The 27,916-nt window shown below is 36.6% G+C and overlaps 1 protein-coding gene across 2 annotated transcripts in view; it reads left to right on the forward strand.

Moving 5' to 3' along the window:
- The window catches only part of LOC100241035 (diacylglycerol kinase 3), a 55,882-nt gene that overhangs the window by 13,903 nt on the left and 14,063 nt on the right, over positions 1–27,916 (forward strand). For both annotated transcript variants that reach the window (XM_002271948.5, XM_059740498.1), the window contains exons 8-10: positions 3,918–3,988; positions 23,824–23,901; positions 24,216–24,303. In XM_002271948.5, the coding sequence (XP_002271984.3) occupies positions 3,918–3,988; positions 23,824–23,901; positions 24,216–24,303 (237 nt within the window). The remainder of the gene's footprint in view (positions 1–3,917; positions 3,989–23,823; positions 23,902–24,215; positions 24,304–27,916) is intronic.

The raw sequence follows: 27,916 nt of genomic DNA on the forward strand, positions 1-27,916 counted from the left end.
CATCCTTAATGATATTGCTAGCATTGATGCTATCGAACAAGGGTACCTGATGAGGATGAATCTTCAAGATATATATCAAGAAAGGGAATTAGTATTAGTTGTAATTAAAGTAGGATTAATATTACTCGGAATTAAATTAGGATTAATATTTGTTGGAATCAATTAGGATTAGCTAGTTGAGTTATAATATAATTAGAATTTGAGTCATGATAGGTTATTAGAGTTCTAGTAGACTTTGGATGTTATAATTAGAATTAGAAGCATAATAGGTTATTAGAGTCCTAGTAGACTTTGGATTTCTTAGAGAAGCCTATAAATAGGCTAATCAATGTAAATCAAAGGAATGAATTTGATGAATAATATTATACTTTCTTTCATTGCAAGGTTGCAACCCTCAATGGTGAGACTCCATTGATTTTCTTCTAGGTGAGACTCCTAGAAGGCCTTAGTGAGCTCTAAGGTTTTTCCATCTTTTCTTCATTGTTTCTTCTTTCTCTCTATTTCTTATCTTATAATTTTCTCTACCATAAAATTTATTCCTTGTTTCTCTCCTTACACCCCAAAAATAAAACCCTAGCCCACCTACCCTTGAGTGTAGGCAACCATCCTAGGGTTGTCCTACATTAGTACCTTTCTCCTAAGCTTTCAGAGCGGAGGGCCTTTTGAAAAGGGGATTTGGAGGAGCTATTGTTAAGGGAAGAGGTGCATTGGAGGCAAAAATTTAGGGTGATGTGTCAAGAGTATATTAAGGTCTTAGAGAATGAAGGAGTAATTCTAGATAACATTGACAGTATTTTAGCAGAGATCTTGCATTTTTTTGGAAAGCTATATGCGAGTTCCCTTGAAGGCTCTTGGAGGTTACAAGGTTTAGATTGGTCACCCATTTCAATAGAGAGTGCTTCTTGGTTGGAACATCCCTTTAGTAAAGGAGATTTTTCAAGCCATTTTCTAGTTAGATAAGGACAGAGCTCCCAGGCTTGATGGTTTCACCATTTTGTGTTCTAAGAATGTTAGGATGTGACTAAAGAGAATTTAGTGAAAGTGTTTTCAGAATTTCATAGAAGCGAGGTAGTTAATTAGAGTACAAATGTCACGTTCATTGCTCTAGTGCCCAAAAAGAGTCAAACCGGATTTCCAATTTTAGATCTATTAGCTTGGTCACTTGTTTATATACATTATAACCAAAGTCTTATTAGGGTGGTTACGAGGTGTTCTTTATGAAACTATCCATTTTACATAAGGAGCTTTTGTTCAAGGAAGAAAAATATTGGTCATTGTGCTCATAGCCAATGATTGGAAGACTTGTGGTGGAGGGATCAACCTTTATGTTATCAATTTCCAGGTCTATTTAGAATTTTCACAACTAAAAAATAGTACTATTTCATCAGTTTTTGGGTCCATTAATACTTTCTCTTGGAATTTAAACTTTCGTTGCAATTTTTCTGATTTTGAGTTAGGAGATTTTGAAAGACTCGTGTCCTCTCTTTCTTTTTTGCACTTATCCCAATTTGTTCTTGATGCGAAAGTTTGGTCCTTATCTTCTTCAAGTTTATTTATAGTAAAATTTGTTTTTTCTAGTCTTGTGCAACCATACTGATTCAATTCCATTACTCCCTACTGATTTTGTTTGGAAATCACAAGCCTGATTGAAGGTCAAGTCCTTTGCTTGGTTAGTGGCATACTAGAAGGTAAACACTAATGACATGCCATAAATGAGAAGACTGTACAAAGTTCTTAGTCTTGATGTTTGTTTGTTGTGCATGGAGAGTGATAAAATGATAGATCATTTGTTCTTATATAGTCTTTTGACTTTGGGGCTATAACATAAACTATTCAGATTGGCTCATTTGGATCGGGTTCCTCCTAGGAGTATATATAACATGATGATCATCTCATATAAAGGATTGGGAAGTACCATTAGAGTCAAGGTGTTGTGGTAGTCCGCTTGTCTTACTTTGATATGGGTTGTCTGGTGGGAGAGAAACACTAGGCTTTTTGAGGACAAGACGAGAACTTTAGAGGGTCTTTGGGATATTATTCATTTTCTTAGCCTCCTTTTAGGTCCCTCTTGTACCACAACTTTTAAGGGTATTCCCCTTAGTACGATTCAACTTGACTATGGGCTAGCAAGGATTGATTGCTTTTTGTATATTTCCACATGGATTGTGGCACCTCATAGTTGTATAGATTTACTTGATACTTTGGAGGTTCCTACATATTTTTTGTGTAGTTTTTTGGAGGCTTTCTCATCCTTCTATTGTACTTATTCTTACTTACCTTAATATATTATATTGTTGCTTCTCATAAAAATAAAAAAGAAAAAAGAAAATAAGGGATAGACTCAAAGAAATTATATCAACAATAATAAAAATATTTTTGAGTTTTAAAGTACCAAATAAATATACATTTGATGGATCAATGATCAAACTTGTCTTTATTTGGAGAAAAATTATAAACAAAGTGAACACCTAAAAACACTAGGAGCAAGAGTGATTTTTTTTTTTGAAGAACTTTGTTTGGGTGTTACAAATGAGAATTCATGGATAATTCCTTTTTTAGCACAAAAAGAGGAAAGAAAATAATCATTATATTCAAGTGCATTATCAAATTGAAGGATACCAATTAAAACAACAATCTATTTTTTTTTTATTTTTTTATTTTTTTTTATTGAAGAGTTTAATACATGATGCACTTCTAACCTTTCTTTAGAAATAATATTTAAGTGACTTGAGAGAATAATTGTCAATAAAACTAATAAAATGCTAAACATTAGAAATAGGATACAAAACCTAAACATGACTAAATTAAAGCAAAAACACTAAGACTTCTATTATTAAACTTAGATGGGAAAGATAACATGTGATGTTTGCCAAGTTCCAAAAACTCATACTCAAGCTTAATGAAAGACTTTGTAGATGCTCTTAAGGAATAATTGCAAAAGAAGAAGCATGGTTCAATTTGTAAGGCCATTGAAGAAGAGTAATTAGCAAAGAAAAAGAAGCAACATCTGACATCTTCCTACCATGAGACTGATGTATAGGTTGACTGTCAAGATAGTAGAGTGCATCTTGTTTAAGTCCCTCACTAATCTTCCTCTTTGTGCGGGGACATAAAAATACAATGAGAAGGAAAATAAAATAGCCGCACAATTATATTATTTGGCAAGCTGACTAATAGATAATAAATTAATAAAAATTTAGATGGATGCAAAGTATAAAAGAAGATGACAAAATGATATGAACCACTCCTTATCCAAGAATAGAAGAGGAACAACATGCCAATATCAAATAGAACCTAGGCATGACAAAACTACGTGCTTGGGAGCATCGCATATGAAGATATATGTGTATATTAGTATATGTCGAGCTACTTTATTGCAACAAAAGTTCATGACCATGAAACCTGTAGCAAATTTCCTTTTGACTTGTTTACAGTTATATTTGATAGGAACAGATTTTAGAAATTTTAAATTATTCTAGGTTAATTGATAAAATTCTTCCTTCCCCTTGCATAAGACTGCCACAACTAGTTATAGATCTCTTCTAGCCTTAACTTCTGCATGATTACGGGAGATTGCAATGGGGAAGGGATGCAAATTAGGGAGGAACTTGTTAAGAAGGCAACTAATCAAAGGAAGTAGCTTGGATTGATGGGATTCCTCAGTCACGCCTAGATATAATTGTCCTTTTCTGCCTAGGGAGTAGATGATGCAGTAGGCCATACAACACTTGAACACTGGTTCTCAATATTATTGAGCACCTACAATATTATTACATGTAGGTGATGATAGGCCTGTTTTACTCCATAATATATCTGATACGCAATTTTAATGATTGATTATCATGTTCCAATGAAAGAAATTGATAACCCTAGAACTTACAGACACAATATTTCTGCTGATCCTTATGTTGTTTCAGATAATCTACTCTGGATACAGTTGCACTCAAGGTTGGTTCTTCACACCTTGCATGAGTGACCCTAGTTTAAGGTTAGGTATCTCTCCAACTAAAGCAGTTTGTTACTCATTGATAATTCTATGCTTGTTATTCCTTTCTTCTACTGAACAAGAAATGTACTATCCTGTAAAATGAGGGTTCCTATTGGATTTTGTTGCAGTGTAATGCATTACGATAAAATCCCATCACCCTAACTGCTTCTACTTATTGAATTTGATTTTTCTTGGTTGGATTTTTTATTTTATTTTATTTTATAATTTGAGTTCTTGGATGAGTGGAAGCATAATTGCCTTGTTGTGCTCTTGCTTGATCTTGAAATTCTTTCTGCAAGATTTTGAAGTGTATCTATACATCGATTTTCTCTTATTTTCTATTATCTTAGTTGTATGCTACATCACATAACATCATTTTCTGTTCTCTCTTTTTGTGTATTGTAACTTATGTTTATACCTAAAGCAGTTAGAAAAGAATACGCATGCACATATAAAACACATGTAATCAACAGCAAAGCAATACATAATTAATTCCATGAAAAATACTGTTGAAATAATGCCAAAGTTAGGTTTTTTAATTTAGGAAAGTATTTTAGGAATAAAAAAGGAGAGGAGATCATTTAGGATATTTCCTTATGATTCAGTTTCCTAATTTTAGGAGAGAATTAAGCTAGATTGATTTTTTCTTATTCAGTCATTGGTGTATATATATGTGTATGGTGTGTACCGAATACTATCAATAAAGGAGTTCAGAAATTCTTCATGGTATCAGAGCCAGTTTTCTGAAACCCTAATCCCTTCCGGCCAAATCTCTCTGGCCATCTCTCATTCCGACCATCTCTCTCTCTGGCCATCTCTCATTCCGGTCATCAGTCCCTATTCTCAGAGTCAAGGGAGAAAACGCTTTCCGGTCGGTCTAATCGTCGTCAGAAAACATTCACCGCCGGCAACTTTTCCAGCGAACTTTCCGGCGACGGTTTTTTCTACACCGCAAGGAGCGCCTGGAGGAGATCTCCAATTTGTCCCAAAGCACCGGAACCAGAAACCCATCCACGCGCCGTCCACGCGCGCTTTTTCCGGCCGGCGACTGCATCTCACGCGCCGGCGCGTGAGGGCGCGTGAGCCACTTTCCGGCGATGCGCTTCCTCCTCTAAGCTCGTCTGACGCCGACCAGCCACCCTTCTTACCTGTTTTGCCATCCGAGCCCTGCACGTGCCTCTTTTGGGGTTCTCTTGCTTCCGTGGGCACTTCGATCAGTTTTTCCGGCGTCCTCCGGCTATTTTTTCTCAACTCCAATCCCTGCACGTGCCTTGGGAAGTGTTCTTCTACCTTTCCGGTCCATGACAAAATACGGAATGGCATCATCACAAGTATCCAGCGTCACGTCACCAGAATCAGGGGGCAGATCTGAAATTCCAAACCTTGGTGGCAATGATTCCTCTCCTATTCTCATCACAGGACACAAATTAAATGGCCATAACTATTTACAGTGGTCACAATCTGTGTTGCTGTTCATTTGCGGTAAAGGAAAGGATAAGTACCTCACTGGAGAAGCAGCCATGCCAGAAACTACAGAACCGGGTTTCAGGAAGTGGAAGATTGAAAACAGCATGATCATGTCATGGCTTATCAATTCCATGAACAATGACATAGGAGAAAATTTCTTGCTGTTTGGGACTGCAAAGGACATATGGGATGCAGCCAAAGAAACTTACTCAAGTTCTGAAAATACTTCAGAACTTTTTCAGGTGGAATCAGCCCTACATGACTTCCGCCAAGGAGAGCAGTCAGTTACTCAGTATTACAACACACTCACAAGGTATTGGCAGCAACTTGACTTATTCGAGACTCACTCATGGAAATGTTCGGATGATGCAGCAACATACAGGCAAATTGTGGAACACAAGAGACTGTTCAAGTTCTTCCTAGGACTAAACAGGGAATTGGATGATGTTAGAGGCCGAATCATGGGCATTAAACCCCTTCCAAGTCTCAGGGAGGTTTTTTCAGAGGTTAGGCGTGAAGAAAGTAGAAAGAAAGTGATGATGGGATCCAAAGAGCAACCTGCCACAACATTGGATGGCTCTGCCCTTGCTGCTCGGTCATTTAATAGTAGTGGTGGAGATCGTCAGAAACGAGATAGGCCTTGGTGTGATTATTGTAAGAAACCAGGCCATTATAAGGAGGCTTGCTGGAAGCTTCATGGCAAACCGGCTGATTGGAAACCAAAGCCACGGTCTGACAGAGATGGCAGAGCACACGTGGCTGCCAACTCTGAGAGCACATCTGTTCCCGAGCCGAGTCCATTCAACAAAGAGCAGATGGAGATGCTACAGAAACTATTGAGCCAAGTTGGCAGTGGCAGTACTACCGGGATAGCCCTCACTACTAGTCAAGGAGGAATGAAGCCGTGGATAGTGGACACAGGTGCTTCTGATCACATGACAGGAGATGCTGCCATCCTTCAAAATTACAAGCCAAGTAATGGTCATTCATCCGTCCATATTGCTGATGGTTCAAAGTCAAAAATTGCCGGGACAGGTTCTATAAAACTTACTAAAGACTTATATCTTGACTCTGTCCTCCATGTTCCAAACTTGGATTGTAATCTTTTGTCCATTAGCAAATTGGCTCGTGATCTCCAATGTGTTACTAAATTCTATCCAAACTCGTGTGTTTTTCAGGACTTGAAATCGGGGAAGATGATTGGCAGTGCTGAACTGTGTTCCGGGCTCTACCTCCTCTCATGTGGCCAATTCTCAAACCAAGTCTCTCAAGCAAGTTGCGTACAGTCTCAGAGTATGTTAGAGTCTTTCAATTCTGTGTCAAATTCTAAGGTCAATAAAGATAGTGAGATTATAATGTTACACTATCGCCTTGGTCATCCTAGCTTTGTTTACCTTGCAAAATTGTTTCCCAAATTATTTATCAATAAAAATCCAGCATCTTATCACTGTGAAATTTGTCAGTTTGCAAAGCATACTCGAACAGTATATCCTCAAATCCCATACAAACCTTCGACTGTTTTCTCCCTAGTTCATAGTGATGTGTGGGGTCCCTCCCGGATAAAAAATATTTCTGGCACTCGATGGTTTGTGACATTCGTTGATGATCATACTCGGGTAACATGGGTTTTCCTTATGAAAGAAAAGTCAGAGGTCGGGCACATTTTTCAAACCTTCAATCTTATGGTTCAAAACCAATTCAATTCCAAAATTCAAGTCCTCAAGTCAGATAATGCAAAGGAATACTTTACTAGTAGTCTCAGTACTTATCTTCAAAATCATGGCATTATCCACATAAGTTCTTGCGTTGACACCCCACAACAAAATGGGGTGGCTGAACGCAAGAATAGACATCTCTTGGAGGTTGCCCGGTGCCTTATGTTTTCCTCTAATGTTCCAAACTATTTCTGGGGGGAAGCTATTCTCACAGCTACCTATTTGATTAACCGTATGCCATCCAGAGTGCTTACCTTTCAATCCCCACGTCAACTTTTCTTAAAACAATTTCCTCACACCCGTGTCGCCTCTTCTGATTTACCACTCAAAGTATTTGGTTGCACGGCATTCGTTCATGTGTATCCTCAAAATCGTAGCAAATTTGCTCCTCGAGCAAATAAGTGCATTTTCCTAGGGTATTCTCCAACCCAAAAAGGGTACAAATGCTATTCTCCAACCAACAAAAGATTTTACACCACCATGGACGTCTCTTTTTTTGAACATGTCTTCTTCTATCCCAAATTTCATGTTCAGGGGAAGAGCATGAATGAACATCAAGTTTAGGAGTCTCATCTTGAGGGTGTACCTTCTTTTCACTCAGAGTCACCAAATCCTTCCCAATTCGCGCCCACTGAGTTGTCCACACCCATGCCGTCATCAGTCCAGCCAGCCCAGCACACAAATGTTCCTTCTCCCGTGACCATCCAGTCTCCCATGCCTATTCAACCTACAACCTCACAACTTGCTAATGAGAACTTACAAGTTTACATCAGGAGGAGGAAAAGACAGGAATTAGAGCACGGATCACAGTCAACATGTGGCCAATATATTGACTCCAATTCAAGTCTTCCTGAAGAGAACATAGGTGAGGATAGGGCTGGAGAGGTGTTAATTCCCAGCATTGATGATTCTACTCTGCCGATTGCATTGAGGAAGGGTGTTAGGAGATGTACAGATCATCCAATTGGAAATTATGTTACGTATGAAGGGCTATCACCATCTTATAGAGCATTTGCTACTTCTCTTGATGATACTCAGGTTCCCAACACAATACAAGAGGCATTAAAAATTTCAGAATGGAAGAAGGCAGTACAAGATGAGATTGATGCACTTGAGAAGAATGGGACGTGGACTATCACAGATTTGCCGGTTGGGAAGAGGCCTGTGGGGTGCAAGTGGATTTTCACCATAAAATACAAAGCAGATGGATCAGTCGAGAGATTCAAGGCTCGTTTGGTAGCTAGAGGGTTTACACAATCCTATGGGATAGACTATCAGGAGACTTTTGCTCCTGTTGCAAAACTGAACACTATCAGGATTCTTCTCTCATTGGCTGTCAATCAAGATTGGTGCTTGCAACAACTGGACATAAAAAATGCGTTTCTAAATGGTGACCTAGAAGAGGAAGTCTACATGGAAATACCACCTGGTTTCGAAGAAAGTATGGCAAAGAATCAGGTTTGCAAACTCCAAAAATCCTTGTACGGCCTTAAACAATCTCCCCGAGCCTGGTTTGATAGATTCACAAAAGCAGTCCTGAAGCTGGGCTACAAACAAGGTCAGGCTGATCATACTCTATTTGTCAAGAAGTCTCATATCGGGAAAATGGCCATATTGATAGTCTATGTCGATGATATTATTCTATCTGGGAATGATATGGAGGAATTACAGAATTTGAAGAAGTATTTGTCAGAAGAGTTTGAAGTTAAAGACCTTGGAAATTTGAAATATTTCCTTGGTATGGAAGTGGCTAGATCAAGGAAGGGAATTGTAGTCTCTCAAAGAAAATACATACTCGATCTTCTTAAGGAGACCGGTATGCTTGGATGCAAACCAATTGATACTCCTATGGATAGTCAGAAGAAACTTGGTATCGAGAAAGAAGGTACACCGGTAGACAGGGGGAGATATCAGCGGCTTGTCGGGCGCTTGATTTATCTCTCACATACTCGGCCAGATATTGGCTTTGCAGTGAGTGCTGTAAGTCAATTCATGCACAGCCCCACTGAGGAACACATGGAAGCAGTCTACAGGATTCTTAGATATTTAAAAATGACACCAGGGAAAGGTCTATTCTTCAGAAAGACAGAGAACCGTGACACTGAAGTATACTCAGATGCGGATTGGGCAGGAAACATCATTGACAGGCGGTCCACTTCTGGATATTGTTCTTTTGTCTGGGGAAATCTTGTTACCTGGAGGAGTAAGAAGCAATCAGTTGTAGCCAGAAGTAGTGCAGAAGCTGAGTACAGAGCTCTTGCACAGGGAATCTGTGAAGGGATTTGGATAAAAAGGGTTCTTAGTGAACTGGGACAAACGAGTTCATCTCCAATTCTGATGATGTGTGATAATCAGGCAGCTATAAGCATAGCAAAGAACCCCGTGCATCATGACAGGACCAAGCATGTTGAGATTGACAGACACTTCATCACAGAGAAGGTGACTAGTGAGACGGTTAAATTGAACTATGTTCCTACCAAGCACCAAACCGCGGACATCCTCACCAAAGCTTTACCTAGGCCTAACTTCGAAGACTTAACTTGCAAGCTGGGATTATATGATATATATTCTCCAGCTTGAGGGGGAGTGTTGAAATAATGCCAAAGTTAGGTTTTTTAATTTAGGAAAGTATTTTAGGAATAAAAAAGGAGAGATCATTTAGGATATTTCCTTATGATTCAGTTTCCTAATTTTAGGAGAGAATTAAGCTAGATTGATTTTTTCTTATTCAGTCATTGGTGTATATATATGTGTATGGTGTGTACCGAATACTATCAATAAAGGAGTTCAGAAATTCTTCAAATACTAAGATAAGCAAACATATATATATCAATATCATAAATATGCAGACACTGATGGGGAAAAAGTGAAATATTTTGTGTGGGGGAAGTGGACCTAGTGGAAGCCTTAGCTTCAGAATTTGGTTGGGAGAGTGAGTTGACTGCGGTGAAATTATCCCTGTAGGGAAACTGGATCAAATTGAAAACAGTGTCTGCTTTGAAAGACTCTGCTATGCTTATTTTGGTGCTTATGAAATGAACAAAATAGAAGAAATTATCATGGCTTAGAGTGGACACGATTGCTATTGAAAAATGTTTTTATGAATTTTTTATTTGACTGGTTAGGAAGATCCCTTGGAAATGGGATGAATAGTTTGTTAATGCTTTGAGCTGTCTTTAAGATGGAGGATGCCTTTTTCTCTTTTATTTTATTTTTTGTGTTTTGAGTGATCCATGTATACATGTTGGGTGCCTTGGTTTGCCCCTTTTAAGTGCCTTCTAATTTTAATTTTGATTTAACTATAAAAAATTACAATTTTTCAGTGCATTAATTCATAAAAACCACAAAAATGTTCTAAACTTTTAACACTCTTTCTTAGTTCTAATCAGTTTAACCATTAATGGATGGCTTAATATAGAAAATGATAAAACCAGTCTCCAACTAATCCAAAAGAAATAATTTATGTAAAACTAAAACTGCATATTTGTGTGGAATATGGATATTGAAACCATTGAGGGCTGTCAAACCTTGTAAGATATTTATGCTGAAAGGAACTCATCATGTACAAATACAATTGCATGCTCGTGTAGATTTTGGATATTGAAACCATAAAAAACTTTAGTCATCTTTAAATGTATAAACAAGAAAGGAAAAGAACAATTAAATTTGGGTGGAAGAGTTTGCTTCATGGAAATCATTGTACCATGGGAGGGTAGTGATCCCCTTTTTAGTAAAAAAAAAAAGAAAAAAAAAAGAATTACTTATAATTAACTTAACAACATCTAGGTAACATAAGAAATCATTCCTAGGCAAAATATTGGTCTAGATACTTTTTATTTATCTATTTTTCTTTTTGTTAAGAACAAACACTTTATTGCCATGGAATAATTAAGTAAATAGAAAAATGTGAAATCCTTGCTTTGAAAGAAGATTGCATCAATTTGATCAATAGCTAGAACTTGGTTACAATTAGAAGTCACAGTGACATCCCATCTACTAGAGTGTTACCCATAAATGCTCAAAATATTTTGTTCCTAGGAAATCTCCATAACCACTTCACTAATAGGCTTTGAACCTCAAAGCATAGTTGTTAAAAATTTACGATACACAATATGATACAACAATATAATTCATTTTCTTTTTTATAGAAATCAATATGAATCGCAATCTATATCTTATTTTGAAGTGTATCGTGCAATACATATATGATAGAATACATGATATTATGATACAATGATGATACATACATCTTCAACTATTTTCTATAATTTTTAAGAAAAATCAAATTAATTTTTTTGTTAAAAGAATTATTATATTAATTGTTTAAAATGTACTAAAAGATTAAAAATTGATGATAAAAAGGAAAGATAGATAAAATAATCTTATTTCATTTGAATGGTTTGAATATTGACAATGAAAATGATGGTGATTAGTGAACACAATTTTTACTTAATATATTAGATTTTTTAAATTTCTCTTTTGGTGGAAAAGGAATGATGACAAACCTGAAAATTTGGAACTTTGAAGATGATAAATAAAGATATATATATCTATGAACAACACAATAAGTACATATGTCTAGTTAGAATTTGGAAATAAAAATCATAGCTAGCAATTGAAGAAGTTTATTTTAGTGGATTATGTGTTGAATCTATATATTATAGTCATATTTTGTTAATTTGAACTTATAAAAACTCTTAACATTCAGTGTTTTCTTATGATATAATATGGTATGGTTTAACTCTTTTGATCCTACTATCTTCCATAAAATTTGTTATATATTATTCTACACTTCATATTTTCAATAGATATACACGCATATACATATTTTTTCTATTTATTTTTCACTATAAAAAAAAATTTATGATACATGATACAATATGCACGATATAGAAAAATAAAAACACAATATATGACGCGTTTTATGAGTTAACAACTATGCCTCAAAGGTATTTCCTCCCCCATCTTTCACTTTTTTGCTTACACACTTTTACCATCAAACAAGGTGATTTCTTTCCTTTTCCCCTCACTTGATCATAAATGTCATTCTTTAGTCCCTCAATCCTATGTGCCACTTTAATAGAAGACTTCAAAATAGAAAGAAAATGAGAGCAAACATGGGATAAGCATGACTGTACCAAAGTTATTCTACCATCTAATGACATGTAGGCTTTTTTTAAGCAATCTAACCATCAAAAAACCCTATCAAATATTGGATCCCAAAAAGAGAACTCTAGGATTCCCCTAACCATTCGATAGGAAGACAATAATGCACATGGATTAATAGGAAACATTGCATTATGAAGAAGAACCCAATTCTAAGACTATATCTTGACTCATTAATCCTAAGAAGGTCTAGATTTATTGTCAATCCTCAAATGTCCAAACACTAATAAAATTAATTTAATACTTTGTCATTTGAATTAGCTCTTGAGAAGAAAATTGTGTCATTAATGAGCTATAAATGAGTCATCCTTATCTGATTTCTATCCCATAAGAAGCCCTAAAAATTCCATTCCTCCACTCATAACATCAATTTGCTTAGCACATTTGCCCTTATAGGAAATGATGAGTCGATCACTCTATCTTAAACCCCTTGAGGTCTAAACCCATTCTTTAGCATATATGCTTGTTAATACACCTTTTTATTTATTTATTTATTTTTTATTGAGAAATAGGAGATGTATTAATTACGTATAAAGAGTTCATGAGAAGGATGGAGAATCTTCCCCATAAATACACAAACTTGATCAAAGAAATGGTCAATTGTCTTTCCACTCTCCCTACATTGGATGCACTAATTAAGACTAAGGACTTTGAAGGGTCTTCTCAACTGTAGCATGTCATTGTTATGTACCTCTTTGTGTGCTACTAACCAAGCAAATGCTTTGACCTTACGTGAAACTTTTGATTTGCATAAAAATTTAGTTAGATGGAAAGAAACTAAATTTGATATATTGGACAAGAAGAAGAATGATTTTAATGAGAATAAATCCAAACAGAAAAGTGCCCATGCTTTTGCATCTGGGTCATATGGAAACAAGTGTATGTAGATAAGGAAAGTTATAAGTCTTTCAAGATCCTTAATCTTTGAATCAATTGAGTTGTGGTGAAAAACAATACTCCAAGAAAAAGAGGGGGCATAACCAATAACAGCTGAAATGGAGAGATTTTTAGCTATGATGACTTTATAAAGTCTTGAAAATTATGAACGCAAAGGTTGATCCCTCCACCACAAATCTTCCTAGAAACGAATTCTAGTCCTATCACCCACCACAAAGTGAGTGTGTGTGAAAAAAAAACTAGAGAATATATGCAATGGCCTTCCAAGGTTACAAATGTGATCATCTGACAATATTATTAACGTCCTACCATTAGGATGTGTCCCATAGATATTTAAAATAAATGGATTCCAAAGAGCGTAACTTTCCTTACGAAACCTCCAAAGCCATATCATTAATAAAGCACGATTCCTCAGAGAAATATTTCTAAGCCCCAATTCACCAAACTATTTAGGCCTACACACTAGATCCTAACTAATAAAATGACCCCTTTTACCCTCCCCAAATCCCGACCATAAAAAATCTTTTTGCGATTTTTCAATCCTTCTTGTTATTGATGTTGGAATCTTGAAAATGGATAAGAAATAGCTTGGGATGTGAGACAAACAAGACCGAATTTGTGACAACCCTTGCAGGTGCTACCCACGCAAGGCAATATCTCATTTATAGTCTAAAGACTGAGATGGAGATACTATCCTATGAAAGGAAATTAACTTGTAACCCGATATATGGTGTCACCCGATATATGGTGTCAAAGCGCATAAGGAAACATATCAAGGAACTATATATTTATTACCTTTTTGAGATACTACGTTTTGAGTACATAAAAGTTGGCCTTAAGGGATCAAAAACTTGTACATACCTAAGGAAATGGCTACATGTCAGTAGTTTATCCAAAAAGAAACAAAAAGAAAAGGGCAACAAGGGTTATATGCCTTGTTGACTATCCTCTGGAACTTGCTTAGTATCTGGTTTTACTTAGTCGTCATTTGAAAAATTTAGGGAACTACAAAGTGAGTATAACTCAATGAATGATCATATAACGTAGGTTTTAGGATGGTTAGTCCAAAATAGTGAAAGGAGTTTCATCATGCATGTAACACTCAACGTAGATAATAGATAGTATAACAATCAAATAGGCATACAACATCAAACAACCCGATGTATAATCAATCAAACACATGCATAATCCATGGTTGTAGTGCCACTCCAACTCCCGACACATCCCAATATCATGCAATATCATTGCTACAATGCCCCTTGCTCCATCGACGTATATCATATATGCATCCACCGATGACATATATCTCATATATCATGGTGTCATATAAATACAGTGCCTCGACATCTCTCGGCATGCTTCTCATACAAACTGCTCCAGTGCCTTGACATCTCTTAGCATGCTTCTCATACAAACTGCTCCAGTGCCCTTCATCTCTCAACATAAAAGATCACAAAGTCAACCAACTATGGTGTGTCCTTCCATCTCTATGGCATGATATAGGTCCAACGTATATAACAATCACATCCATAATAATAATGTAAAGTACCATAATGATAGTATCAGTGATTTTTAGTGAATAGTACATACTAGGTAAGTTTCTAGGAAAGACTAGAGGGGTCACAATGGTTCCGCTTAAAACTCAGCTTCCCTAGACAAAGTTTCCCTAAACCATACACATCCCTTCATGACCACTAAACCATCTTAACTATATATATACATATATAGATATCAAAGATACAATGAACACTTTTGTTATAAACATAGTATTTGACTAACACATTTTCAAAGCATATCTCATGATATTTAAAAAATAATGAACACATATAACATTTTAAACATGAGATATATAATTATGAAACCATTTTAAATCATATATTATAAGATCACTCACCTTTTTAGATTGGAATTGTTGTACAACATTTGTTATGATAGCTCGAAGATCCAACCTTTGGAATAGTACTACCATAGGAGCTTTTTAATACTTCTTTCCTTTCCTTTCTTGGCAGGTGAACATCTGATTTATAAGAACTTAAAGCAAGTGAATATATAGGTGACTCGTTGCGTGGCCTAACTAGGTGCCAATTAAAGGGAAATGATTAGTGTCTTTCTTATTGCATAGGGATATAACATGTGGCACGTACTTGATCCTTCTAGGTGCTTGAGTAGCTACAACAGCTTGATGAGTCACTATGCCATATTAGGTGTCACATGATGAAGGCGACTTAGTGTCCTTTAGGTTGCATGCATTTGACACCTTATACGATTGCGTGCTCTCAACACCACATACTTGGTTGCATGCTCTTTGACACCTCATACTTGGTTAATGATAGACAAGAAGGTGATGCTCATGTTTTTTTAGCAAGGAGGTAATTAAAATGAAACTTCAAAAGTATCATTATTAAAAATTAGGGTTATTACAAAATTAGATTTATTCTACCCCCTAAGAACAAAAAAACTTTTTTCCACCTATCCAATCTCCTAGAGATTCTATCAATCATTGGATCGCTAAGTAAGTTTGATTTCATATTTCCCCCTATTGGAAGACCCAGGTAAGGCCAATTAGAAACTGTACATTCAAGCCTTAAAACTATCTTAGAGGTTTGATCTTAACTTGTGTTGATGCAAGAAATAATGCTTTTGTTTAGATTGATCCTAAGCCCTAACAAATGCCCCAAAACTAGCAATATTAGCTTAAGAGTTTGCAGATCTTCCATAGAAGCTCTTGAGAAAAAGATAGTGTCATCAACAAATTGTAAATGAGACACTTTAGTCCTATTTCTGCCCACTAGGAACCCCTTAAATAAATCTCTCTCCTTCGCTCTTAGCAACAACCTACTTAAAACATCAGTAATAATGGTAAAAAAAAAAAGGGGAAAGAGGATCTCGTTGTCTTAAGCTTCTAGATGCCTTAACCCAACCTTTGGTTGTTTCATTCACTAAGACCACAAAACTTGCCAAAGACAAGCATCCCCTCATCTAAGACTCCATTTCGAACTAAACACTTTTTTTTTCAAGTGCATGGTTCAAAAAACTCCAATCTACATGGTCATAAGATTTTTCAAAATCAATTTTCAAGATTATCCGTTCTTCTCTTAATCTCATTTTCTTATCCACCAACTCATTAACATTAAGACAACATCCAAAATTTGTCTCCCCTCACAAAAAGCTGCCTAGGAAATGAAGATGATATCATGGAGGACTTTAAGTAACTACCTTGATAAGACTTAGTTTATGATCTTGTACAAACTAGGGACCAAGCTAATAGGTCTGAAATCTAAAATTCTACTGGTTTGACTCTTTTTTAGCACTAGAACAATGAAGGTAGCTTTGGTGTTTTGGTTTATTATTCCTTTATTGTGAAATTCTAAGAATACTCTTAGAAGATCATCCTTAATCATATCCTAACACTCCTAATACAAAGCAATGGTGAAACCATCAAGCTCGGGGGCCTTTTCCTTGTTTAACTAAAACACAACATTGTGAGTCTCCTCTTCTGAAAAAGAGCAATCTAGTCGATTAGCACTCTCTGTTGAAATAAGAGACCAATCCAGTCTTTTTATCCTCCAAGAACCACGTGTAGGCTTAGAGTATAACTTCCCAAAATAATGTTTAATCTCCTTTGAAATGTTTTTGATGTTATCTAGAACTACCCCTTCTTTTGACACCAAAGACTTTATAAATTCCCTATTCCACCTACCATTGGCCACCTCTTAAAAAATTTAGAGTTGCAATCCCCTTCTCTTATCCATTTGACCCTTGCTTTTTTCCTCCAAAACACCTCTTCCTCGAACAACAACTCTTCCAATTTCCCTTTCCTTAAGGCCCTTCTTGCTGAAAGTTCAATAGTCAAATTCCCTTCCTGTTCCATGGCATCAAAGCTAACAATGTTTGTGAGAATATTTTTCTTTTTCTTCTTTAAGTCTTCAAAAGATACTTCATTCCAATCTTTCAACTTTGATTTGACAAACTATAACTTTTTCATGAATTTATGACCTTCCCAACCCTACAACCTAACACTCATTCCATTAACAACCAAAATTTTCTTTGAAATCTGGGTATAACAACTAACTGTTTTCAAATATAAGTGGTGTCGTACCTCACTTAAGAGGGTTGGTATCTAGGACAATCAGATAGTGATCCAAAGTAAATTTGGGGAGCACTTCTTGGATGCTTTGATGGAATCCTTGCTTCCATTCATTTGAAAATAAAAATCTATCCAACCTCTTACGAACAAAGATCTCTAGCATAATTGACCATGTGAAAGACTCATTCCTAAGAGGAGGGTCAATTTTTTTGTGGAAATCAAAAGCCCCCTCAAAGGTTAAGGCCCTTATTTGGTTAGTAGCAAATGGGAAGGTAAACACCAATGACATGTTACAGTTGAGAAGACCTTACAAATCTCTGAGTCTTCATTGGTGTATTTTATGCAAAGGAAATGGAAAGTCAATTGACCTTCTTTTTCTACATTGTCCTTTAACTTTGGGGCTATGGCACAAGTTTTTTAGTTTAGCAAGGATGGATTGGTTCCGCCTAGGAGCATTGACGATATGATGATTATTTCTTTTAGAGGATTGGGAATTCAATTAGAGGCAAGACTTTTTGGCAAATTGTTTGCCTCACTTTATTTTGGATCGTGTGGCAAAAAAGAAATGCAACGACTTTTGAGAAGAAATGGAGATCGGAAAGGATGTTGTGGGATTTGCTTCACTTCTACTCCTCTTTAGACCTCTTGTACTATCGCTTTTAGAGGAGCTCCACTTAACGTTATTTAACTCAATTAGCTTTCGGTTTGTAATTCAAAAGTTTGAGATAGTTGGGGTTAGCCTTCGTGTATAGTTTTTGCATAGTGGGGTGTAAGCATTACTTTGATCAAGTTTTGTATTTTCAAGGAAGGACTTCTCATCCTTTTCTTAGACTTTTATTATCATTAATAAATTTTTGTTTCCGATGAAAAAAAAAAAAAAAGGTCAATCAACTCACTTTTTCTAATGAATTCATCAAAGTCCTTCATGCTTGGGGTTAATCTTGAACCTTCCAACTTTTCTGAAATTCTTTTTATGACATTAAAATCTCCTTGAACACACCATTTCAAAAAAGCTAAACCTAAAAGGTCTTGAAGCTCCATCCAAAAATCCTTCCTAAAATAGGAATTAGTTGAACCAGAGACCAAGGTAAGCTAAAAAATCCCTTTTTCATCTAATTTCAACTTCATTATTACTAAGAATGACCCTAGAACTATCTCTATACAATTGAACTTCAAAGCATCCTAAATAATCACTACCCCTCCCTAAGCCCCATAAGTTGGGAGAACAACCCACTCTTTGTTTCTAATCTTCCACACAATACCTATAAACCGCCTATCACAAGACGCACTCTTTGTTTCAAAAAGAATTACAACATTCGGATTTTCATGAAATTCCTTCACAACCCTTCTTTTCTTTCTAGAACTAGACCTTTAATATTCCAATTAATGATTTTCATAATTACAAAAAATAGCCCAGAAAAAACCTAGGAGACAGAACGTATGGAAGCCTAGAAGCAACAAATAAGGGTTTATTCTTCCTCCTAGAGTAGACCTTATCTAAAGAATGAGCACTAATATTGCCCAATCGAATGCCATTCTCACAATATTTGACAAGCTTGATATTCATAGATCCCAAAACCAACTGAATAGTGGCCATTTTTGTAGGAGTGAGACCTTCTATATGAAAATATTTCAACTGAGAAGGGCTCACTAGGATTGTTATTAGGTGAACTATGGAAAGAGATGCACTTTGACTCCTGGCTAGGAATAACTATTAGACTCCACACCTTCTGAAATGGGACAACCAACCTTTGAGGCAGATGATACATTGTAAATCACTAATGGTTTGAACGAGGTGATTAAGGAATAACAAATTGACCAAAAAGGAAGGATGGAAGTGGACAAAGACAAAACAGGGGAGAGAGGAGTAGGAAGCATAAGGGTAGCCTACTAAAATCTTGCCATTAATAGTGAATTGTGCGTTAAAAGAACATAACTGGACTTGAAAACCACAATAGAGAACACCCCCTCTACCTTCAGCCACACTTGAAGCTACCCGTGACAAATGCGAGTTGAGATTTAAACCGTCCCTAGCCATCGTAGTCGCACCTTGGACCTTTGACAACCTTGGAGACTCCACACCTTTTGAAATGGGACAACCAACCTCTGAGGCAGATGATACATTGTAAATCACTGATGGTTTGAACGAGGTGATTGAGGAATAACAAATTGACCAAAAAGGAAGGATGGAAGTGGACAAAGACCAAACAGGGGAGAGGGAAGTAGGAAGCATATGAGTAGCCTATTGAAATCTTGCCATTAATAGTGGATTGTGGGTTAAAAGAACATACTTGGACTTGAAAACCATAGTAGAAAACACCCTTTCTACCCTTCACCACACTTGAAGCTACCCCTGAAAAATGCGAGTTGAGATTTAAACCATCCCTAGCCATCATAGTCACACCTTGGACCTTTGATGACCTTGTTCCCTCCAAAGGGACGAAACTCTCATTCTCCTCCCCCAAGGATTTTTCAACCTCCATTATGATATCTCTTTCTTGATTAAAACCTCCGATCTCTACAGCAAAACCAACTATGGTTGTTGTGCACAGATGAAACTTGGAAAGATAGAGGCAAACTTCTTGCACGTGAACTAGTAATCTTTGTGACTAGGCTTGGAAATGGTAGCTTAGGCATATGACTGTGGAAGATTGAGGCATTGACGCTAAGAGAATGGAGCCTTGAGTCTTTAGGAAATTTGAATTAGACTGGTCAACCTTTGAGCGCAATGACAAGTGGCCCAAATTGCATCAAAAGCCCTTATCTACAACGATTTCCAATTGGGCTTGCCTCCTTAAAGGTGAGATAGGAGGCCCAAAGCCTTTTCCATTTTTTGGGTTTTCACCAGAAAGAGCTTTACTAAGAGTGCGTTGGGCCTACTGCCATTTAATTTTCAGGATCATGTATCTCCATCGAAGGCCGTTTCTATTTGAGCACAAAGTAGTCTAAATACATTTTGTATCTCGTGTGGATACATTTTGTATTGATATGTGTATGATCCTATAAAATTGGTGACAACAATTCTTTAGGACATCTAATGTGCACCCATCTAAGTTTAATTTAACTAAATCTATTAGAGGTATGGATACATATGGGAAGCAACTCTCTTCCTAACCTCTTTAACTCAAAAATCATGTTCCAACCAAGCTTAAAATGCCCAAGAAGTAACCTGAAAGTCATAGAAGTAAAAGTCTAAAGAAAGGAACAAAAATGTAAAAAGTTCGAAATAGACTTTAATGTCCTTATTTATCCTAAAAATCCTAGCGTTTTTTCCCTTCCAAACTATAAATAACAAAGTGAACAGGTCACATGCCATGAGACCCTTCATTCCCACCCTCACACCAAAAAAATAAAAATAAAAATAAATGAAGAAAGAAAAAAAATGATCATCATAATATTATTCACCCTTGGAGGAACCTTATTTATCCTAGAAAGTCTAAAAGTCTAAATAGGCTATGCCAAAGCCATAGTGTTATACTCTTAAAGTATATAAAATTGATTAGGATCGAGAGCTTTAAAAGGCTTTCTCAATGGTTATCGATTTTCTTACTTACTGTAAGCCATGCAAAGGCCTTAATCTTCATTGTGACTTTAGATTTCCAAACAAAATTGGTTGGTCAAAGAAAGAAGTTGGAATTGTAGAGTTATAACAAATTTAGTTTGTCTTGGAAGTAATGTGACGAGCAATCTTTCTAGCTTCCTAGTCTATTTTTTGTCTGTCTTTGCAACGCCTAGGAAGGTGAGGTGTGGATCAGCAAGGGATAAATACTGCTGGAACATAGATTCAAAAGGAACCTTTTAGATTCTAAGGTGACTTTAGTGGACTCGTTGTAGTTAGTGAGTGATAAGTTGATAAGTTGTAGAAGGTCTCCAAGAAGGTTTCTTCTCAATCAGGTGCTACTATAGATCTTTGAAATTTAGGAGAATCTTTCTTAGCTAAGAGGATTTCGAGCCCTAGGGCTTTGTTGAAGGTTGGTTTCCTTTTTTGGGAGGCAGTACGGAAAAGAATATTTTCAACTAACCAGCTTATGAGGAGGGTTGGGATGTGGTTTAGCAATGCTGCTTTTGTGGACATGATTGCAAGTCTGCAGATCATATTTTTTATTAGTTTTTTTACTATGTCTTTATTTGGTGTGTCTTGGGCTCTCCCTTAATCAGTTAGGGATGTTTTCCTTAGCTGGCAGGATTTGAAAGTTGACCCCTTTGTGTTTCTTTTGGTCTATTTATTATAAAATGCAATAATTAGCACTTTTGAGTGGTCCATTTTGGTTGTGAAGAATGTATTTGTTCTTCTAGGCGAAGAAGTGCTAATCTTTCCTTCATAAATTTTGAAGACAGCTTGAGTGATAGTTAAGTAAGTGAGGTTAGTCATTTGCTTCTTGCTCCTATTAATTTTTGTACAACTTGTGTACTTCATATTTGTACATGGGTTGCACCCCTTTTTTCCCAAGGTGTTTTATTAATATATTTTATTCTATTTTTCCTATCAAAAAAAAAAAAAAACAAACAAAGGGGTGGGGGTTATTAAGGGTTGGGTTGGTCACTTGGAAAAAAAAAAAAAAACTAATGCCTGGAAATTTTAAGTTTGAAAGCATTTTTTTAGGCTCCATAGGATAAATCATAAGCTTGTAACTTTACATCAAGGTTGGGGAACTTTAGTTTCAATGTCAAATTGTGACTTTTATTTATTATTATTATTTTTTGATAGGTAACTCAAGTGAAAGTACGTGATGAAATACTAAGGGTATAAGGGATTTTGAATGGGAGAAGGCTCTAATGGTTTAGATATTGCTTTCAATGTTTTTGCACTATTATAAATCATAAGCCATACAGATGTATTAATGGAGCTGTTAAAATAATTTTGGTTTAATCCATGTGGAAGTTGTTACCTCCTCCAATATGTCTGGTGTAGTTAAACTTTGATGGATGTTCTTTGAGTAATCCAGGATAATTCGGTATAGGAGGCGTGATTAGAAATCATTCAAGTACAATATTGAGAACTTACTCTAAACCTACTGGTGTGGGTTCAACTATTGAGTTTGAGAGACCAGCTTTATTGTAGGGCTTGTTGCAAGCTAAAACCTTTTGTCTGTTGCTATCTCTTAAGTGTCTAATAGGTGTAAAGGCTCATGGAAGTTCAATCGTCGGCTCAGCAAAATTCTAGATGTTGCTAGCGAAATGGGATGCTCTTTCTTTTGGATTTCTCTCATAGCTAATCAAGGTGCAAACCAGTTAACTGAGGAAAGAGCAAAACACTTGGCTTCTTTTGTTAAGAGACTTTTTTCCTCCTTGAGCATGTAGAACTTTTGTAGTATGTTGTACATTGCTTTATCATTCAATGAAGTGAATATATTTTGTTTCTGATTTAAAGAAAAAGGTCGACAATTATCAAGGTAAGTCTACGACTTAACAACTTAGGGCTTATTTTGGATTAAATTTATTGGAATCAGCTGCATTAATGTCTGGATTGCATTCAAGTTCTTTTTAAAATTCTATCTTATGGGTTTTGCCAAAAGCTGAAGGGTTTGAAATGTAGAAAGGGGCATTATTAATCTCGTTTCCCTCTATTCTGATAGGTGTTTCTCTGAAAGTCAATATGTTTCTCTGAAATGAATGATTATTGACTTTTGACTTGGAGGACAGGTCATTCCACTGATCATCATGTTTCTCTGAACTGATATGTTAATGCATTTGTGGGCATTTCCTACTCAGTATTAAGATTCTATATCAGGTTGAAGAAAAGTGATAAGAATCTTTTCAGTAAGGTTGCTTGTACATTGGGGCTTTCTCAAGGGGCATGGGTTGCAATTTTCAGTACCTCTAAAAATTATGTTGGATGCCTTATAAAGAATCTGTGATTAGATTCTCTCTTTTCTGGTTTATTTATTCTCTCTTTCTAATTACAGAAGTAGGAAAGAACTTAGAGAGAAGTGGAAGGGTAGTAGACAGCAATGCTTCTTCTCTGGTGCTGAGAGAAATTGAAGAACTTATTCTTTTAATTCTATTTAGAGGAGAATCCAAGTTCTTTTCTTTATTTGGGTTTTCATTTGTAAGGAATCTGATGTTGTTTTGTCCCTCATAAGATAATCCGAATTTCATTTTCTTCTCTAGGCTTCAAATCACTTGATGTGATCTATTGGTTTTCCTGTTTTGTTCTCCATGAAGTGTCTTGTCCTCCATGAGGTACAACTTGTACTACTTCTCAACCACTGCCATCCCTTTTTGGGATGCATTTTTTTTTTAAAACTTTTTTTATAGTCAGCTAAAATTCATAACATTATTTTGTTCTGACATCTTTAGGATGGTTAGTTATATCCTTGGATTTTTTTTTTTTTTTTTCATTCTGTGTGTAATAGCTTTATTCTTTTTGGAATGATTGATTTCTTGGTTTTTGAATTTCTTTTACGTTATTAATTGATTCTTGTTTTGTCAAGCCAACAATTGTTTATCTAAATGTAAAGCTTTTCTATGCTAATACACACTTAAATACTTTCTGACACCAGGGGACTCAAAAACATCTTAAAAATTCATATTAAAAAGGTCAATTGTTCAGAATGGGAGCAGATTCGAGTTCCTTCAAGGTATAGTTCTAATATTTCTTTCCTTTTGCTTCACGCATTTTTAGATCTTTGTAATGATTTCTTTGTATGCATCACCTTTAATGAACATCACCAATTATTGAAAAGTTCTACTCTTTTTATATTGACCTATAACATGCCCAAAACTTTAATGGTCATATTATTTTGTTTTTCTTAAAGATATATAGCAGGACTTGAAATGCTATCAGGCTTTGTGCAAAATAGCAACCTTTTTTTATTTTTTATTTCTTTTTCTTGATTTATTATTAGTATCATTTATTCATTTCATTTCACTTAATGTTTCTTTCAACTTCAAGTGTGAGGGCAATAGTTGCTTTGAATCTTCATAGCTATGGAAGTGGAAGACATCCATGGGGTAATCTGAAGCCAGACTATTTGGAAAAGGTATGTTTAACTTGTCAAATGACACAGTGGTGCTTACATATGTTTCAATTATGTATATGTGTGTATGTGTGTGTATTTTCCTTTTGTTTGTAGTCAACTGTTAAATGTGAATCTGAATGTACAAAGGTTATGGAATGATTCATTTGGGAGAATATCCTAAGTACCTTGGTATTCCTACAAGATGCGCATGCTACACCATTTTATCTAAACATTTATGACAGTTAAGTAGTGATGGGTGCCCTGTTGATGTTGGAAGCTACTCAATCAATGGTTGGGGAGGGGTTTTACCAAGTTTGTGTCAAGCCTTTTTTCATGTGTTATCTCATAGTTGTAGTGTAATAATCTACTCCTAATCGTATAGATATTGTCCACTCTTGGTCCAATGAACTTTCACAACTTTAAAATGCATCTACATAATTAAGAGGAGTTTACTATATATAGTGCCAATGTGGGATATCACAGTCACCTAACGCCTCCATATCCCACATCAGACAGGGGAATGAATTCTTGATACTATACATATAGTGAATTCCTTTTAACTGTGTAGATGTGTTTTAAAGCCTTGAGTGTCCATTAAGCCCAAAGCAAACAATGTCTACATAAGAGAAAGTAAACAAATGGTATTTTTGATTGGAAACGACACAAAGATATATTGATAGAAAAAGAAGTACAAGAAGAAGGATGAGAAATCCTCCCGCCAAAGACAACTAAATTACAGGAAAATACACAGAAAACAAACGAACTCCCTATAAGGACCAATCCTTATGGAGTACACACCGCTATCCAATCAAGTTGAATCACATTAAGGGGAGTCCCCTTAAATGCCTTGGAACAGAAAGCCCAAAGAGAAGCAAGGAAAACAATAGAGTCCCAAAGAAACTCTGAATTCCTTGCTTTATCCTTGAAAATCCTCGTGTTTCTCTCTCACCACACAACCCGAATTAGAGTGATGCACGCAGCTTGCCACAAAACTATCCCCCTTTTAGAAGTACCAAAGCCTTTAAATTTGATGGACATCATGTCAGATATGCTCCTCGGGGGAACCCAATCCATCTTAGCTAATTGAAATAACCTGTGCCACAACCCAATCGTCAAGGAACAATGAAGAAAAAGATGATCTGCTGATTCCCCATGCTTCATGCACAGAATACAAATATCAGGACTAAGGGCTTTGTAGGGTCTTCTCACTTGTAACATGTCATTAGTATTCACCTTCTTGTGTGCCACTAACCAGAAAAAGGACTTCACTTTGAAAGGAACTTGAGAATTCCAAACGAACTTTGAAGGAAAGTCCTGAGGAGATCCAGAAGATTGAGATAATGCTAGAAAAAAGGATTTGACTGAAAAAAGCCTTGAAGAGGATAATGACCAGAATCTGGCATCTAGGACCGAAGGAGATAGATGCAATTCATCCAATGACCGCATGAGGCCTTCTAAGTCCTCTATCTTAGAATCTGACAGGTTACAACGGAAATTCAAATTCCAAGAGAACGGACGAGTAGGACCGAGAACTGAAGAAATAGGAATGTTTTTATTCACGACTACTCTAAATAGTCTTGGATATTGGGTTCCCAAAGGTTGGTCCCCCCACCACAAATCTTCCCAGAACCGAATTCTTTTCCCGTTTCCTACCACATACCGAGTAAACAAGGAAAACTCCTGAAAGACTTGTGCAATAGCCTTCCAAGGACAGCGATGTGACCATCTGACTAAAGTGTTAGCATCCCAACCATTGGAGTGTGAACCATAAATGCTTAAAATGACCTGATGCCAAAGAGCTAAACCCTCTCTAGGATATTTCCACAACCATTTCCCTATAAGAGCGAGATTCCTTCAAGAAATATTCCCAAAACCCAAACCCCCTATTGCCTTCGGTTTGCACACAACATCCCACCTCACTAAATGATCTCTTTTGCCTTCCCTAATCCCTGACAAAAAAAAATCCCTTTGCAACCTCTCGATTTTTGCAGCCACTGACGCGGGAATCTTAAATAAGGAAAGGAAATAACATGGCAAATGGGTAAGGCAAGATTGGATAAGAGTTATCCTCCCCCCTAAGGATAAGTAGGCCTTTTGCCACCCATCTAATCTACTTGAGATTCTCTCAATCACTGGATCCCAAAAGCCACACGCCTTAAGGTTCCCACCCAAAGGGAGACCCAAATAGAGTATAGGCCATCCGGACGCCTTGCAATCAAGCATCTCAGCCAATCTTGAAAGATGAGCCTGATCAATATTGATGCCATAAATACTACTCTTGTCAAGGTTGACCTTGAGCCCAGAAATGTGCCCAAACACTAACAAAAGACTCTTGAGAGTTTGCAGCTCTTCCTCCCTTGTGTTAGAAAAGAAGATGGTATCATCAGCAAATGGCAAATGGGACACCCTAGTTCTATTTCTGCCCACCCTGAAACCCTCCAACATATTTCTTTCCTCAGCTCTCATAAGCATCCTACTCAGTACATCTACGATTAAAGTAAACAAAAAAGGGGATAAAGGGTTGCCTTGTCTTAAACCTTTTGATGCCTTAACCCACCCTTTAGCGCTACCATTCACCAAGATTGCATAAGATACCGAGGATAAACATCCACTCATCCATTTCCTCCATCTAGGACTGAACCCCTTCTTCTCTAACACATGATCCAAAAAATCCCACTTCACGTGATCGTAGACCTTTTCAAAGTCTATTTTGAATACGACGCCTTCCTCCCCCGACCGTCTTCTCTCGTCCACTCTCTCATTTGCTGTAAGAACCGCATCCAATATTTGTCTCCCTTGAACAAAAGCGCCTTGAGTATAGTGGATGGTCTCATGTAGAACCCCTCTTAGACGCCCTGAGAGCACTTTGGCTATTATCTTGTAGAGACTAGTGATAAAACTAATGGGTCTAAAGTCTAATATTTTCTTTGTCAAACTCTTTTTGGGTAATAGAACAATGAAAGAGGCATTAGTGCTTTGATTGATAATTCCACTCCTATGAAATTCTGCGAACACTCTCACCAAATCCTCCTTAATCACATCCCAACAATCTTGGAATACTGCAATAGTAAAGCCATCAGGCCCCGGAGCCTTGTCCCTATCCATCTGAAAAATGGCCTTAGAAATCTCTTCTTCAATGAAAGGGGAGTCCAACCTTAACGCGCTCTCTTCTGAAATAGGGGACCAATCTAATCCTTCAACACCCCAAGACTCTCCTGTACGGCTCGTGTAAAGCTTTTCAAAGTAAAGTAAGATCTCCTCTGTGATACTCTCGGCATTCTTCAGCACTAAGCCCCTCTCATTCTCCAACTCCTTGATATATTTCCTATTTCGCCTGTCATTAGCCACTTTATGATAAAACTTAGAGTTGCAATCCCCTTCCTTGACCCATTTCACCCTAGCTTTTTGTCTCCAATGGATTTCCTCCCTCAAAATTAATTCCTCTAGCTCCCCTTTTCTTGAGGCTCTTTGACTTAACAAATCAGAAGTGAGACCCCCTACCTGCTTAATGGCATCAAAGTTAGCTAATAAAACTATCAAAGTCCCTCATGCTTGATGTTAGACTAGAACTCCCCAATTTTTCTGAGCTTCTCCTTATGACATTAAAATCACCGCCCACACACCATAACGGATA

Source organism: Vitis vinifera, chromosome 11, assembly GCF_030704535.1.
Source record: "Vitis vinifera cultivar Pinot Noir 40024 chromosome 11, ASM3070453v1".
In the NCBI taxonomy this organism is placed as follows: Eukaryota; Viridiplantae; Streptophyta; class Magnoliopsida; order Vitales; family Vitaceae; genus Vitis; species Vitis vinifera.